Consider the following 17,225-nt stretch of genomic DNA (forward strand, 5'->3'; position numbering starts at 1 on the left):
AAATATTTTTGTTGTTTTGGCAGTTTGCCATCTTTACACCAATTGTTTTGATGTTCAACGCACTTTTGAGTTCACTTTTGGAAAAAACATTTTAGAATTTTAAATGATTTTAGAAATGGGTTTTAGAATTGGTTGTTAATTTTTTTTAATCATAAGTATTACAAATTTGAATGTGTTTATTATGCAATGTAAAATACGTCAAACAATAAAACAGTATTTTACTGGTAAGGCAGATGCTGGGTATGAGATTGGGGTTGTCCTCCTCCAGCACACCAGTTTAAAATTCCATTTATTTAGAAAATAGATATGAGGATTGTATGTGCATCTGATCAAGGAAGAACTTTTAATTCAAACCGCAATTACTTATTTGCCATGTTTACAGAGATTGACAATATTATATATGCAGGAAGTACAGTAGATATTATACCTGCTACCAGTTAACAGAAGTTTTATAAAATACATAATGATAGAAAGATAGACAGAGTAAAATTAATAGATACATACTGATAGGGAGAAATGTACTCACAATACATAGGTGGACAAGGAATAGTAATAATTAAAATAATACCAAAAAAGTTTATTCAGCTCTAATGAAGTGCACCGGAGATGGCCATTATGACACATCTAATGTTTTTCTAAATAACATAATATCTTACAGAAGATTACTCTTTGGTTACCGGGCATCTACATTATGTCAATGAGGTACCCCAAACTTTATCATACTGTCTTCTGTACGCTCTATGGCCTTAGATGAGAATGTTTTTCTGAAAATCAGCTGCACCAAAATACTACAACCAGCCTCTCCGGAGCAAAACACAAAGCTTAAATTCATGCATGGGTTACACAATCTTGCTGCAATAATGGTGCAAATATATTTTTGACATCTAGACAGGGCACTGTCCCAAATCAATACCTACCTACCTACATACATACATACATTAAAAAATGTCACCCCCAATAGCATGAAATCACCATGAAAACATGTTTTGCTGTGGTGGGAGATTGCTCCCTGTTGGGTTCATTTTTGTTTGATTACATTCTCTGACTAAAAGATAAATCATTAAAAAAACAATGTCTCTAAATAATGGTATTGTTTATTCTTTCATGCTTCTGGGGGCAAAGCCTTGGGGTTAGAAGAGAGATGCCAGAAAGTGCACCTGAACACAAGAAAAAGGTGAAATGTAGTCTTGGAGACTTCATTCTTAAAAGGGCTGCAGGACAAACTGCTAAAGCACTAAAGCAGACACTGTGATCAATCGTATTCTCATTCTGTCTGGAGGAACGGTTTGTCAAAATGACATTTTACTAAAAAAAAAAAAAAAGATAAAAATACACCCAATAACCTATGAAGGGAGTTTAAATCACCATTAACCTCACAGGCTATATATTGGTGTTTCAGCCTTCAGCTCAATTAGTACAGGTAGAAAACAGTTTTAAATTATTGGCAAGTACTGTAAAGGAAGGGTGTGCAATTTGCAGATTCCAAAGCCATAAATCAAGTGCCTCTGTGTCAGTACAGGAACACATTGAAAGACAAGACCATAAGTCATACTGTAAAATAATGCAATTAAAGAAGAAAAAAGATAAAACATCTTCAATCAGCAGAAGAAAATGATGTGTTTTTTTTTTCTCTTAAGGTGCTTTGAAATCCAAATTATAAACAACATGGTTGTGAACAAAAGGTTTGGCAGATGTGAAGGAGTTGTCCGGGGTGATGGAGTTGATTTAATGTTGTGATGTTCAGCGATATTACAATTAAAACGCACACAAGGAAATCAAAACAGCCACAAAAAGATATTTTTGCAATAAGGATTCTAAATATTTAGCTGAAAAAAAAAATGGATAAAGGTCAATGAATGTATTAAGAAGAAAAAACTAAAACATGACTGGAAAGTCAGTTACCCAGAATATGGAAAAAATACACTGCTGACTTGTGAAGTGACTGAAGTGAAATAATATGTTATTATAGCTTTATAGAAACAATATTAATCCACTGTTTGGTGAAAATGTGATTTGCATGTGTAGATAACTCTCTCTAAGGAAAGGACACAGGAAAGAAAAATCTGAGATTACATCAAATAACATCAAATGCTACAATAGGTATTTCACAGTAGCAAAGCAGTAAAAAATGAAAATAACATGAACGTGTTGTCGTCTTTCCTTTTGGAGAGCTGAAAACAACATTGCCGTGATTTGCTGAGATATCACGCTTACCTCCAAAGGTCAAGCTGACTCATTTACCAAATGTAAAAATCAATATGACAGTTTTTTATTATTACTAGACTGTGACACTGAAAGGTCTTGCGCAAGAGATTGTTTGGGGTAATCAAACCAACAATTTTTGCAATGACGATGACAAAGCTGATATGATTATTAGTGGAATTATCTTTGCTACTTGACAGTATACCAATTATTACTCTATAATAAATAGGTTAAAGATAAAACACTTCAGGAAATGAGGCTACAATGAACTATCTTTATACATTTCTGCAGAACGAAAATACAACACCTTTCAGGAATGGGTTCAGTTGCAGTAAAACGCAACTACAATTAAGTCAAACTGACTGAATTAATATAATTATGATTAAATATTAGGGGGTGGGGGAAGCATTTTGACTTTGAGAGAAAGAGAAAGGTTTTTCCAGTCTTCAGTCACAAATTGAGATATTCGTTTACATTTGCATGACAGAGGAAGCATTAACACCCTGTCATAAACTAATAGAATGATATAATCAACATAATTGATAGGACTTAACCTTTGAATTACATCCCAGGAACTTTGGAACATCAGGTTTGCAACCTTCCTTATTAATTTCTGGCAGTGGAGGTTCTAAACCATTTTCACAGGGGAGGCCTGACTGTGGCCAAGGGGGTGGGGGGTGTGTGCATCATTTTCTCTGTTTTGTCCGTGCTAGCGGGGTGGGGGTTTGTGATGAAGATGATTTGTCCGTGGTGCTAGTGGGGGCCGACAGTGTTTTTTCCGCGGTGCTAATTAGGGGGGCCACAGGGTGGCCAAGCTTGCTGTCACGGGGGCACTGGCTTTCCCTGGCCCACCCTCAGAACCACTCCTGCTGGCACTTCCTCATAACTTACCTATTCAGAACGCACCTACAGACCCTACACTCTAAAAGTTGATGGTTCTTCAGTGGTTCTATTTAGAACCTTTGGGTTCTCCATGAGTTTATTTTAATTAAAGGGTTCGTTTAAGAACTGCAAAGTCCGTCGTAAACACAAGGGATCATTTAAGAACCATTTTTCATCATGATCGCGGTTGATTTAAGATACATTTAAGGTTCTTTAAGGATCCTTGTTTGCAAGGAACCTTGGTAAAAGGTCACCTGATATGCAAATGGGGTCACGAGAGAAACTTACCCAAAACTTTATTATAAATGCACTTCATTTGTACATCCGCCGACCCCCAACCCCGGACCGCACTTTGACAGTGCTTCACCAACGCCCCTCCACCACAGTATACTCCACAGTATCAACCCCAGAAACCCTAAAAGGTTCTTATTAGTACCTTTACTTCTTAGAGTGTATCATCAGTTTATCTGCTTTGTAATTATAAACTTGTGTAACCTGCACTGCTGCACCACAGAAAATTGGATCATGAAGACATTTTGATTGATTATATTTTAGTAATAACACCCTTATAAAGAATATATAACACATGGCTCTATAACCACCTTAATAAATCAGCAGATTTAAAATAAAATAAAACAATAATGAACCTATCCCCTAACCTTAAGCTTAACTCTGTTTCTATCCCCAACCAAGGGCTATAGCAAGTGTTAAGAATACTTACAAGCCTGTTATGTCATGAAGCAAAATATTTATGAAGGATTATGAATGTGGTTATGTCATTATACACTTTGATCATCTTCTCCAGAGAAGGTGTTTCTACTACACGGCTCCCTGTTCCCAAAGTCTATCCTGTAGTAATCCTTTCCCTGTGATCACAATTTGCCATGTAGTATTTTGGCTTCACTGCTATGCATTTGCAGGGGATTGCATTGCTAAAACGTGATTATATTATGAGCAGAGCACCAGTTGTTTACACAGGGAGAGACTGTAAACTGAGCCCTGTGAATGCAAAGAAATGAAAATGAAATATAAAATGTCCCCACAGGCAAGGCTGGGGGAGTTGGTGGGTGTGAACAGGTATAATTGGGGGAGGGGGATGTGTGGGAGGGGGACTGGAGTCTGTTATATAAAAGTGCAGACTCTGGGATAAGTAGAAGGAGAAGACAATTTGATGTACACTGACTGATACTTAACATCTGCATCTAGGTAATTGTAAGTACATATTGCTCTTTATGTAGTTATGCAACTGTTCTCCAAGGAAAAAACGTACTCATAAACTACAGAGAAAAACTGTTTTGCGCACTATTATGAAATGATGAAATTGGATTGTTTTTTTAAATTTGATTGAAAACAGTTTAAAGGCTTTTAAATTGTGTGTATATATATATATCGAATGTAATAAATAAATTAAGAATGTAGGCATTTTGCAGTAGAATAATATATACCCATAAAGCATGCATTGATTAAGCAAGAAGTGATTGCAATAGCTTACAGTAAAATACTGAAAATCCTGCTTCTGGGCACTGATTAATTATACAATAATTCATAGGTAGTATTAAAAAATACTTTGTTGTATTAATTGTATTTTGTACGTTGTAGTTAGTTTCACCATTTAGTTTTTCCATGTTAAATGATATCTGTTAAATGTTATTTAACTGATAAGCAAAGTATTATTATTATTACTTGATTTCTTAGCAGACACCCTTATCCAGGGTGACTTACAATTGTTATAAGATATCACATTATCTTGTACATTTACCCATTTATACAGCTGGGCATTTACCAGAGCCATCTAGGTGGTAAAGCACCTTGCTCAAGGGTACAACCTCTGTGCTACCACCTAGGATTGAACCCACAACCCCATGCTCCAGAGTCCAGAGCCCTAACCACAATCCACTAATTGCATTAGTTCTTTCCAAACAACACGAAAGTAGTTAAAGATTACAGTTAATTTACCTATATCTATTGAGACTAGCAGAAGAGTATCTGTATACACTTTAATTAAGGCATTTATTGCTTGTAAGTACAGTAGTACATTTTGAAGGTGCAGTTAGATACCATTCAGAATAGAGATTATGAACAGGTTTATTTATGCTTACAAACTAATGTTGTCTGATGTGGTTGTAATATGTTGTAATATGAAGGTAGCCGGGTGTCAACTTTAATCCCCAATTTATGACAGAATTCTGGGCGAGCGGCAACTTTGATCCAGCCGTTCGCAGGCGCCTGAGTCGAGCCCTGGACAATCCTGGCAGTTTTGCAAGTGTTTAATCCAAGGGTCAAAGATATCACACATACACAGGGTTGATTGCCAGAGATGCAGATAAGATCTGCAGTAAAGCAAGCCAAAGTGAGCTGACTGAAGATCTCTGTTTGTGTTTGCAGTTGATCCAATCGCCATGAAGTACAGTGCCTTCTTCTTCCTTCTGCTGCTCACATGCCTGTATCTCAGCCTGGCACAAGGTAGGTACCAATGATGGGTATGAAACTTATAAAAAATCCTAAAGGAAGAGAAACTTTAGGGAAATGAACTAGGCTGGTGAGTAGAGGTATACATAAATTAAACAAATATATTGAAAGAACAGACTGCAGGAGCATATATAGGATATAGCTTGTTTTTAATCGATTACTACTTCATGTTAACACCTTGACATCTTTTGTCTCATGCAAACTCGCAAATTGTCACTTTTTGCTCTGGATCAGCACTTTCAAATCAACATCTCAGGATAGAGATTGCCCAGGAAATGTAAAATTAACTGCAGGTGTAGAAGTGTGCATCTTGTTAAAGATCCTTGCATACACAGGGACAAGATCTGACACCTTTCACAGTATTGCAGCATTTTCATCTTGCAAAATTAGTGAATGATTTAAGACCTTTAATGACTCAGTTTGAAAACAAAGTCATTCTCACAGACACCATCAAGAAGAGAAATTTGGACTGGGAAATTAAAAGTACTTTTTTAGGCCATCTGAAATTTCTCTGCAATATAAAATTATAGCTTACATCAAAGCACAAAATTGAAAGCATGATTGTCTCAAAACAAAACAAAAACGTAAAGGTTACAGAAGTCCAGGATTACCTGTGATAAATACAGTGTGAAATTTTGATTAAACCTGTTCTAAATTGTCTCTGAGGTCACATACTTTACAAACATTTACACCAACCACAGCGATTCAAATGATTCAAATGCTCCATATACAATGAACAGTTCAGAGACAGTTATCATTTGATTATGATACTGACAAAGCATTGGTTTGTTTCAGGTTCCTATGAGAATTGCTGTCTGAAATACGTAAGGAATGTGCCCAGACACCTCCGCAAGACTGTGACTGCTTACCGTATACAGGAAACGGATGGGTCCTGCAATATTCGAGCCATTGTGTATGTATCCAAAGAGAAGCCACAGTTGCTCACATTTAAATTAATGAAATGTATATGATCTTTCAATATTGGGTTTTCATGGCAATTTGAAAAGGGTCTCTTTCTCCAAAATGAACAAATAGGCTTCTTGAGTTTGCATCAGGGAAACAAGTTTATGAAACCTGAAACTCTGGTTGCCATATGCAAAATAGAAAAACAAGACTGAATTGGGAACAGCATGATTCCATATAATCTTCTCTTTTCTTGTATCTTTAACAGGTTTATCCGGAATAATGGAAAGGTTTTCTGTGCAGACCCCAAAATCCATTGGACAAATATGTTAATTAATCGACTTAAGAGGGCAAATAAGGAGAAAAAAGTGAGTGATTTTACTCTCTGCGGGGAGAGAACGCATCATGCCCACAAACACAAATCTAGAATTTTGGGCCACAATGCAGCAAGTTTTATAGGGCATTTCTAAACATTACATGACTAAGAATTCAAATTAATTCAGGTGGAAGACACAAAAAAAATAAACTGTAGATTTTATTTTCAGTAATGTCAATGCTACTGGGAAATAATAAAAATTAAGAATGTTATAAAATATTACATTTGTTTTCTTTTGCAGGTCAAATCCGGAAACTTATAGAATGGCGGAAGTAGGAGCCTGTATGGTCCCTTTCTCCAAGTATTATTTCAGCAATGTTTCCTGGCAGCAATAGTGATTGTACTGAGAGTAACTGACCCACTTTGAACTTCTTCTCCAGAGTCAATACACCTGGTCGCCACTCAGCGATCCGCCATGCTGAGGTAACCAGCCCAGCACAATGGATAATCCAGACAATTACAAAGCATCTGAATCATACAAGGTCCTTGTCTAGAAGGGCAGATACATCTTGCATACAATTTTGTTTTGTTGCATACACACTAAACATATATTCATCTATATCTGAAAAAGGGTCTTTCCAAGCTTTGGAGAAAAAGTATGCTTGCATTTGTCCACATGTATCCTGAATGTGAAACTATTTCAGCTTGAATGAAGTGTATATTAGTTTTCAAATATCTATTTTCTTATTTTCTTTGTTTGTGTCCAATTTAAATGGGAAACAGACTGAACTCTGGTGGGTGCTTTAAGGGGTTAATGCAGTTTTCAGTACTCCTGCAGATTTAGACCTGTTAGACCCGTGATTATGGGCTGCTAGTTATGAAAAACAAATATTCCAAAATCAAATCCATTACTGCTTTAGTCAAAATGATTGCCATCTTTACTAAACTGTACATTCATTATACCTGAGCAGGACCAGGGTTGGATAGCAATGCTCCATTTTCCATGGTGTTGAACTAGTACGTAATTTATATTGATCCAGTGAGTCTGATATTGCATTATCACCCAACACCAAAGTACTTTTATTGGTTTATCGGACCAAGTATAACTGGTCAATAAAGTTGCTGATTATGTATGGATTGCCACTTAATAAATCCATTTGTCCAGCATTCACGCCAATTCTTAAATCTCTGGAAATCAATCTTAAAATGTCTTTGCTTGTGATATAAAGTAATATAAATCAGTAATAAGGAAATAGTAAATTAATCACACACACGCAGGACAATACTCATCTTGAATGTATGAATAGCTTACAAGTACTGCAAGTACATTTTATGGATTTACTGTGCTTTATTGGAAGCTTTTAAAAGTTGGCAGCTAATCTATAATCAATTGTTGTTGGGGCAGATGGGTTTAAGCGCACTTGCTACATTAAAATCTGTATGTAAATAAATATATAGACTATTACTATTTGCAATCTTGTACTGACAAAGCAAAAAACAATGTAAATGGACAGAATGTGAAAAACCTGTTATGAGTTTATTGCTACTCTTTGAAATGAATGTCTGTGATATACAACTATTGAACTTGTGTCATTTCAAACAGTGTGTGATGTTTTGGAAGAATGTTTGTGTGAGACGTATTGTAATTGGAACCACTGCAGCTCGATGAATGGCTTGTGAATGATTTCAAGTGCCTGCTATTATTGAGCCACCATGGTGCAGCTTTTGTTTTTGGAAGCTTTTTTTATCTTTTCTGTGGCAAAATATATTTTGTATACATATAAAATAAAATTAACTTTTGTGAATTACCCTGTGAGCCGTATCTTCTGAATTGTTTTCACAAAAATCTCTTGAGTTTTTAATTTCCTTTTTTTAAGCAATCGAAAGCTTTGTTGCCATTTCATATGAATCATTTATGTTGTATTATACAACACTGAGCACATAATGCCACATGGATGAAAATCAAGCATTTATTTTATCCCCCCCCCCCATCTGGCTCATCCCTTAGTAAATATACCACCATTCATTAAAAAGTAGTTTCTTATCATATTGCATTCTAGTTTAAGTCACTGTGATATAGGTGTAAGTCTTATCTACACTGGGTATATTTTCCATTTATCTATACATGTATTGCTCCCACCTTATTAAAAAAAATAGACCCAAAATGTGGCGCGTAATATTACTCATTATATTATATTATTTGCCAGCTACATTCCTTCCTTCCTTCCTGCAAAACAATGGTTCTAATCTCCATATTCTGGTAATGCATGCTTTAAATGTGTGCCAAACAAATACACTTAGTTCTCGGGTCAGTAGTGTAGAAAACTGCGAATGAATCCAGCTGGACGATATTATCTTACTTTCACACACATTTTATTAATCGGCAACGTCATTACAAAGGCTCAGCAATAATGGAAAACAAAGTAATATGCCGGTAGTCTGCTATACACTGCGTAACAAAACAGTAAATACAAATACATATTTCAAATTACTAGCTTCATTATAAACATTCGCAAAACTAACAGCACTTAATTTACTTTAATTGAGATAACCTTTCAATATATATCAATGCAGAAATTAAAAGTGACATGTCTAACCCATACTAGGAAATAAAAAAGGTGAAAATGTATGGCTTATGTATGATCACTATTGTCTGTATGGAGTGGGGCTGCATTCTACCCATACTATACAAACTACATACCAACATTTCTATTTAAATTTCAGTTTAAATGTTGGTATGTAGTATGTGGTTTCAAATACAGCCTGGGTTTCTTATGCCTACCTTACAGCTCAGCTCTGAACATTATCACACAGTGTTATCACAGCATTCTAGAACATAAGGTTGTGGTTCGGTAATGGCGCACCTAACTGTTGCATTGCTTATACAATGTTGTTGACTTTATTCTATTAGACATAATACTGCAGCAATGATACAGAAACTTAAACATAAATTGTATATATTGTATGTACTAATTCAATATGTCAGGGTGTTAGAATTTAATATTATTTATACAAAATAACTTCAGTTGCATTTTTTATTAATGAAGACACGTGTAGGAAGAAGCCACCTGTCATAGTTTTCCATTTGATATAACTGCATTTGAAGTTGTTTTACATATTTATGTGTTGTCCCGCTATCACTTCACATTGTCACCATTTTCCAGTATTGTCAATCAATGTTCGTAGAAATGCATCAACTTTATTTTTGTGCTTACAAAGATTAATACAATGCGAGGCTACAACCTGACATTTCCAGACAATTTCACATAAGCAGCACATTGTCAACAAATTGTCACAACGTTACATTGATAACTGCGACCTATCTTTTATTCTATTGGGAGCTGGGACAGAACTGTAATCAAACTCATGAGAAAGTTGTTGATCGTATGACAAATTATGTTGTTTCCTTGCTTGTTTGTAACTATAAATACATAATTTCGTACACAAATGCACAGAAAGGTATGGAGTCCAGGGAGGGACATGAGAGGAATAATACATATCTCGTGGGAACGATTTAGTATCTTGTGCGCTCGATTTAGTTAACTCGTGGGAGTGATTTCGTATTTCTACTTATGTGCCCTATACAGATGTATGCGAGGAAGAATTACAAAATCTATATCTTGCATGGTGTCACGAAACAATTAAATCCTGCACATGGGATACTAAATCATTCCCACAAGATATTAAACTGTGAGCACAAGATATTAAATCAATCTCACCAGAAACTACATCATTCCCACTATATACTTATTTTTCTCATTTACCTTCCCAGGCTGCGTACAAAGGCATTCACATTAGCAGAATCACTTTCCAATCTTTTTTCATCCTTTCCAAAAAATTTAAAGTTACTCCACTCTTAAGCTTGCAAATAAAGCCCAGCTAAAATTATCGAATAGTTCCCTATACCAGTGTAGCTTGATCTGAGGCTTTACATTACTGATGTGGAGATCATTTGTGGAGTTATTAAATTTTTATTTGTAATTGGTTTAGTCTTTTTCTAATTTAATCTAAAGCTTTCAGATTGTGATTTGGGATTGGCAAACATCAATACTCTTACAGTATTATTACTAAAACACAACAGATTTTATTCATAAAAATGTGAATTCGTTTATCTGTTAAGATTGTTTTTAATAATTTTCATTTTACAGATTATAAAACAAGAGAGTGCCAAAAACATGGAAGAAATCCAGATAGTTACATTTATATTTAACCATTTTAACTTAACATTTTCAAAGCGGTGGTTTTAAAAACAAAAGCAAAAAACACAAAAAACCTAAACATCTACATCTACAACCTACATCAACACAACTTATATAGACAGGCAACCATCCGAAATCCAAATATTAAGCATGTATTATCATTAACCTTCCTTATCTTTGTTGCTTTACTGTAATCTGTCATAAACTGTCTGCAAATATTTTTTACAACTCTGGAGGTGTACATTTTCTCAGTGAATATAATTGTTCACCTGTGAGACCATGTGCAACAATGTGCCTTTTGTTACTGAAACAGCAGGGGCAAGGTCTGCTATATATAAATGTCGGTGCACATTAAAGGCTTTTGGAAAACACAATATTACTATGACATGCTCAATTTCTGTGTTCTCTAAAACAGCTTTCTCGATTTAAATAATTTTGTGTGCCACAGGCTATTCAACTCCGTATTTTCTGTGCACATTTAACTGAGTTTGAAGGCGGGTAAAATACATACATTATATATATATATATATATATATATATATATATATATATATATATATACATACATACATACATACATACATACATACATACAAGTTAATATACAATCGTTATATAGGATTAGGAAACATTACAGTTTTACGATTATTTTAAAGTCTCTTGTTGAAGCCTGCATTTATGCTACCTGAAAATCCCACCAACAAACAGGGGCTCTCTAAAGACAATGGCACATTATATAAAGGGGCAGGTAAGACGGGCCCCTGGCCATTTCTGCTCGGAGGGACAGGCTATCTATCTTAAGCCAAGTCTTTGGAAACTTCCCTTACATACTTAAAAGCTTCTGGAGCATAAGAAGTAACATCAAAATGAGAACACATTTTTGAATAACATTTGCACTCTAGTATTTTGCCATAAACATTTTAAAGAAAGAGGGGTTTTAGATTTCCCATAACACTGTTTTCTCCCCATGAGGAAAGAGAATTTTATGAGTTAGAGCCGTTGCATTCTGGTACAAGGCTTAACTAAGGCATAATACACATGCCCCCCATTAAATGTTTTATGAAAATAAACATTTATTATTGATAAATTATTAAGTGAATAAGAAGTATTGTATTATTGTATTGTATTTTTTTCTCTACCATCCTAGCTGGCAGATAATACCAGTTAAGAATTAATAACATAGCAATCAAATAGTGTTGTAAATATTGATTCTAATCTCTGAACCCTATTACACCAATAATATACCAAGCCGATTAGGCCTAAGAATAACATCAGAATTTGAAGCTGTGCCCAGTGTGAAGCTACAGGTGTCGAAATCAACGTCAAGGTTAGAAATGCAACCTTGACCCAAAGTTTATGGAGGACTCCAGTTCTCAGCCCATCCCAAAGCAAAATGCAAGTCTAATATGATCTGAATAAATTGAATTCTGCTACGAAATTCAGCTGAATAATTCAAATACTACAATCAAATTATAACTGTAAAAAAACCAATAAGCTCATTCCTATCTTGACCTGTTTGCTCTAATTACACCTCACTGCAACCCAGTCCCTCCTTTAAAGTAGTCATTAGTAAAAAGTAGTAAACCTTAGACCTCAATGGAATTCATCCCTGCCATTATCCTAAAGGTTAGGTTTGACACAGGGTTACGATTCATTTTAGCAGGTAACATGGGAAGTAAGAGATTCCTTCTTGGTGACTCACAAGACCAGGTTGCATGGGGTTAAATTGTAGTAATTGTAGAAATCTGCATGAGTAAAGCTAATTTTCAATTACTTTATGACTGCCGTTATAATTAAGAAAACGTTCAGTTAAAATAAACACCTAGGTATTGGAGGTGACTCACCTATAAGCATCAGTCAAATGTCATTACACGTTCCAGAAACTCCATTATTTATGGCATCCTTAGATTAGTTGTATAAATGAGATTAAATATTTCAGCTCAAAATCATGTTAAATTGAAGCAGTACGTGCTCACAGAAGAATGTGTTTTGAACACTTACTATCAAGAACAAGCTTTGGCTGTAGATTTCCAAACAGTGAACAGGTTTCTTGGATAATATTACACCTTTTATTTGCACAGCTTATTCAACAGGAAAGTCCACAGACATTGTGGATTTACCACTAGTACTACCACCAATTATCACAAGGGTCAGGTTTGACACTTAAGGCTCATTTTAGCAGTTAACATTGTGATTTATGAGATACAATTTTTGGTGACTCACAGGAGGAAACTTCTGGAAGGCTAGTAAACCCAGAGCACACACTAAGGTAGAAAAAGAAAAAAATATTGTCAGCCTAGGCTAAATAACACCAAAAAATGTCAGTTACAATGCTGAGTTACAAACACAGCTGGTTATATATCTGGAGCTATTTATTTTCACAGCTGCTGTGATAAAACCACATGAGAAGAGAGGAATTAATTATACATTTTACAATCTCTTAAATCCAGTGCCTTTTAAAAGACATTTCCAAATTTTTATTTTTATTTGAGACATATTGATTATTCTTCTATGGTTATAATTTGGGATTTAAAATGGGATTCATAACCTTTGGTCCTATTTTTCCCATACGTATGTAATGGTTTCACACGCCAAAGTCTAGGAACCTTTGCTCAAAACCCTAACCACCAATGTCTCTCTAATAAATTTAAATAATAAAGAATGACCTATCTGCTCTTAACCTAGATTTCTCAAGAAAGTATTCATATTTTTACTGAATTATATATATTTTTTAGTTTGGGATCCACCTGGCATAGGAAAACTCAATCTCTAACAGGTTCTAGGAGGTGTCATAAACCTGACATGGATATTTGAGGGCAAAAAGGAGCAAATCATAGATATGCAAAGTTGTCATTGTGTATGCCTAAATAGCCCTCAAGAATTGGATGCTTTCCACTTTCTGAAGCATCATCCCAGCCGAGGAAAGATTTACGAGGCTTCAAGTTTAACAGGGTAGAGGATGTTGACTTTCGTAATCATCTTCGTCTTGCATCACACAATATCGCCCACAAACAACGGTTGATGTGGATCATATGTTGGCAGCAGAGTGAAAATAAGTCCCATAAAGTCATATGGTTCAGTCAAAGGTGTGAATCTGCACAATCACCTTGTTACCACTTCAGTCAGTCAAACAGAAGAGTGGGTATAGTTGTACTCAACAAGCTCATAAAAAGACATCAAGTGAGCGGCTACGTGTCCCGACTTGTATCTTGAAATCCCATCCAGAGATGCTTACTGTGCATACAATGCTCTATGTGCTGATAACCCTGAAGGAAAATTTAGCAGAACCTCATTTATAACTTTCACACAGAGACTGGGGATGAGAAGTGGATGGTTGCTTGGCTTCATGCCTGTGTTTGATTCAAACAGTCAAAGAAAAGCTTAGGATAATTAGTGCACGCATTAAAAAATATGATGAATTGATCATAGTTTGTTGATAGTAAATTAAGTGATTAATAAGTTATATTTTACAAGTAAGAACCATAGCAAGCTTTGATATTACATAAGCACGATTGTTTGTATGTGTAGCCCTATACCTTTTTGCAATTATTGTATGTCAAGATAAGTGGTTCTGCTAGGTTTATTTTACATTTAAAGTAGTGAAAACAAAACCTCACTCTGACGTTGAATTACTGCCTCTTCAGTGCTTTTCTTTTGGTAATCGTGGGTATAACTAAAGTCATACTAAGTCAATTTGAGATTGTTTTCTATCTGAAAGAAATCTGCATCAGTAAAGCCCCTAGCAGTTTTTAAATTACTTTATGGGTGCACTGTTATAATTAAGAAAACATACAGTTAAAATAAACACCTAGATGCTGGAGTTGACTCACCTATTAAGCATCAGTCAAATGTCATTATATGTTCCAGAAACTGCAATATTTATGGCACAATTACATTAGTACAGTGGAAATTAGATATTTCTGCTGAGAATCCTGTTAAATGAGAGCAGTACGTCCTAACAGAAGAATGTGCTTTGAACAGTAAGTTTCAAGAACAAGCTTTGGCTGATTACTGAAGTGAGGTTTGTTGGGTAATCTTACAGCTTTTGTTTTCATAGCTTATTCAACATCAGCAAAACAAGTTCACAGATATTGTGAAATTACTACTAATAATATGAATAGCAGTGTGTTGATGCATCCAGTCTTTAAGATGTTTTCACACATGAAATAGAATTCAATATCAAAATTAAATACAAGCTCTGATGTTGGTGAAATGTCAACTCCTGACATTGCAAGGTTCAAAGTTTCCAATTTCCCATTTTTCCTTTACATTTCGATGCTGATCCTTTTTGTTATTATTGATATTATAATCTGGACCCTTCTGAATCTACAAAAGGAAATCCAAAACCAGAAAATGCACAGTTACACAAAACAATTAACCTTTTTTATATTTTTACAGGTTTCAGATGAAGTCTTGGCTCAAACGGTGAATACTCAGACAATTGAAAGTTTAATATTGCTTTTTCAATGTTCTTGTGCATCAAAATATACTTTGACACCTATGCAAGAGTCGTATGACAACTCATCTTCCTTGTGCACGATTTAATGCACACAGCCACTGTATTAAGCAGTCAATTATTCATCATGTTGCTATTATGTAAGTGTAACCTTATCTGTCCTTGCTGGAATGCTTGGGAACGTGGTTTTACACCTAAAAGCTTTTAACTAGAATCGTATGAATGAGCAACCTCACAGATGTTGACAGATGTTGACAAATTTAGGGGTGGGACAGAAATGTGGTTTCAAGTCATCGTTGGAGCTTAAGTATAACAATACAAAAATAAAAACCAGATAATTCTGCTATGAATTCTGGGACACAATGAATAACTGATTTCCTCTGCAGTCATTAAGCTTGAGTTTAAACCCTCACAAGGAAATCTAACCATACTCCTAGAAATAATGAATGGTAGGGTCCATTTTAGGGACTACTAAGCTCTGTCAACGCCAAGTTTTACAGAGGAATCTTAGCCAACTACTTCATTAATGGAGTGAGTTAAGGAAGATCCATAATGAACACACTGTCCTGCGTTAACGAGATCCAAGGCCCTCTCACGCATTCCACTCAGATTCATTCTGGCACCGCATTAGTGTCAAATATCAGTAACTCTCACTCAACACGCTGATTTCACAACCTATATGTTCTCCTGGTGTCCCTGGCAGGCCATCTTTCCCTGTCGGCATCTCCAGACCTGTTTCTTGGCACAGTTCACTTCATAGCCCTCGTGTTGTCTTAACCAACAAGACAAAACAAAACAATAAGAGAATAAGAACAAAGAGCCACTTTGCCATCTCTCTCTGGTATCCATGCTAATACTTTTGTTGGAAATCTCCTGCTCTGATTTGGAAGGGAAAGGGAATAGGAATGCCCTTGAAAGCTTATTTGCCTTGACTTAAACTCTGCAGCTGCCATTGCCCAAACTTGTTCACCTGAAATTGTACATCTTGTCTTTAAAAAAATATATATATATACATATATTTAATACAATTTTGAAACAAGGGAACAGAAACACACAGATCAGACTCAGGTGTAGCGTTTAGGCTTCTGAACACTCACCACAAGCGTGTTTGACCGCAAGCTCATGCATGTATGCGAACACAGACACAAGCACAAATTGATTCAATTACTTTGAGCTGACAAGAATTAGGCATATACACACTAACAAAAAAGGTCATGTTAGCTTTGTTATGATGTGCGTTTGTGTACGTGTATATTTTTTGGGGAAAGGTCAGCAAATAAGCAAAAATAACTTGTTCCAGATGTGTGCCATTTCAACAATCTGATCGGTTTTCTTTGAGATCAGCACTGTAGTAAATTAAGACTGGACTTGCCCTGTGGTTAAGGCTGGAAATCAGCCCAGAATGATATTTCATATATATAGTTTAGGGTAATCCAGTAATTATCAGAAAAATGCAAGGTGCACACTTAAAATACATAGTAGAATGTTTTGAACTGCCAGGAAAAATTTATCCTCCAAGCTTTTGTTTCCTATTCACATGCATGCTGAATATATTACTTTAAATTCATGTTTTCCTCAAACCACATTAAAAAAAAACACATGCATGCAGACACATGCACATTTAGATATAATACAAAAATAAACTCTCAAACCAAGACAAACAATTAATGATCATAAAGATACCTGTATTTTAACAGGTCCACAAGTTATAGAACTTCCAGTTTTATATAATAAACAGTCTGAGGTGCCAAAAATATATTAAGGCCTTGATTAAATTAGACATCAACCCATCCTCTTA

At 35.3% G+C, this 17,225-nt stretch overlaps 1 protein-coding gene across 2 annotated transcripts; it reads left to right on the forward strand.

Moving 5' to 3' along the window:
- The first annotated feature begins 4,233 nt into the window (after positions 1-4,233).
- LOC136718218 (C-C motif chemokine 25) lies at positions 4,234-8,580 on the forward strand. Of its 2 annotated transcripts, none has more exons than XM_066695887.1 (5): positions 4,234-4,296; positions 5,470-5,547; positions 6,349-6,466; positions 6,725-6,824; positions 7,074-8,580. In XM_066695887.1, exons 2-5 carry the CDS (start codon positions 5,484-5,486, stop codon positions 7,092-7,094), a joined length of 303 nt encoding a protein of 100 aa, XP_066551984.1. In that variant the 5' UTR covers positions 4,234-4,296; positions 5,470-5,483; the 3' UTR covers positions 7,095-8,580. The 2 variants fall into 2 exon arrangements, with proteins under 2 accessions (XP_066551984.1, XP_066551985.1); XM_066695888.1 differs by having other exon boundaries at positions 4,234-4,290.
- The last annotated feature ends 8,645 nt before the right edge of the window (positions 8,581-17,225 follow it).

Source organism: Amia ocellicauda, chromosome 22 (genome assembly GCF_036373705.1).
Source record: "Amia ocellicauda isolate fAmiCal2 chromosome 22, fAmiCal2.hap1, whole genome shotgun sequence".
NCBI classification, from domain to species: Eukaryota; Metazoa; Chordata; class Actinopteri; order Amiiformes; family Amiidae; genus Amia; species Amia ocellicauda.

Bases quoted from the DNA above. Each gene is read 5' to 3' on its own strand.
- LOC136718218 (XM_066695887.1), top strand. From the start codon at position 5,484: ATGAAGTACAGTGCCTTCTTCTTCCTTCTGCTGCTCACATGCCTGTAT. The intron at 6,467-6,724 runs GTATGTATCCAA...TATCTTTAACAG, and splicing joins TGCAATATTCGAGCCATTGT to GTTTATCCGGAATAATGGAA. The intron at 6,825-7,073 runs GTGAGTGATTTT...TTTCTTTTGCAG, and splicing joins GGGCAAATAAGGAGAAAAAA to GTCAAATCCGGAAACTTATA.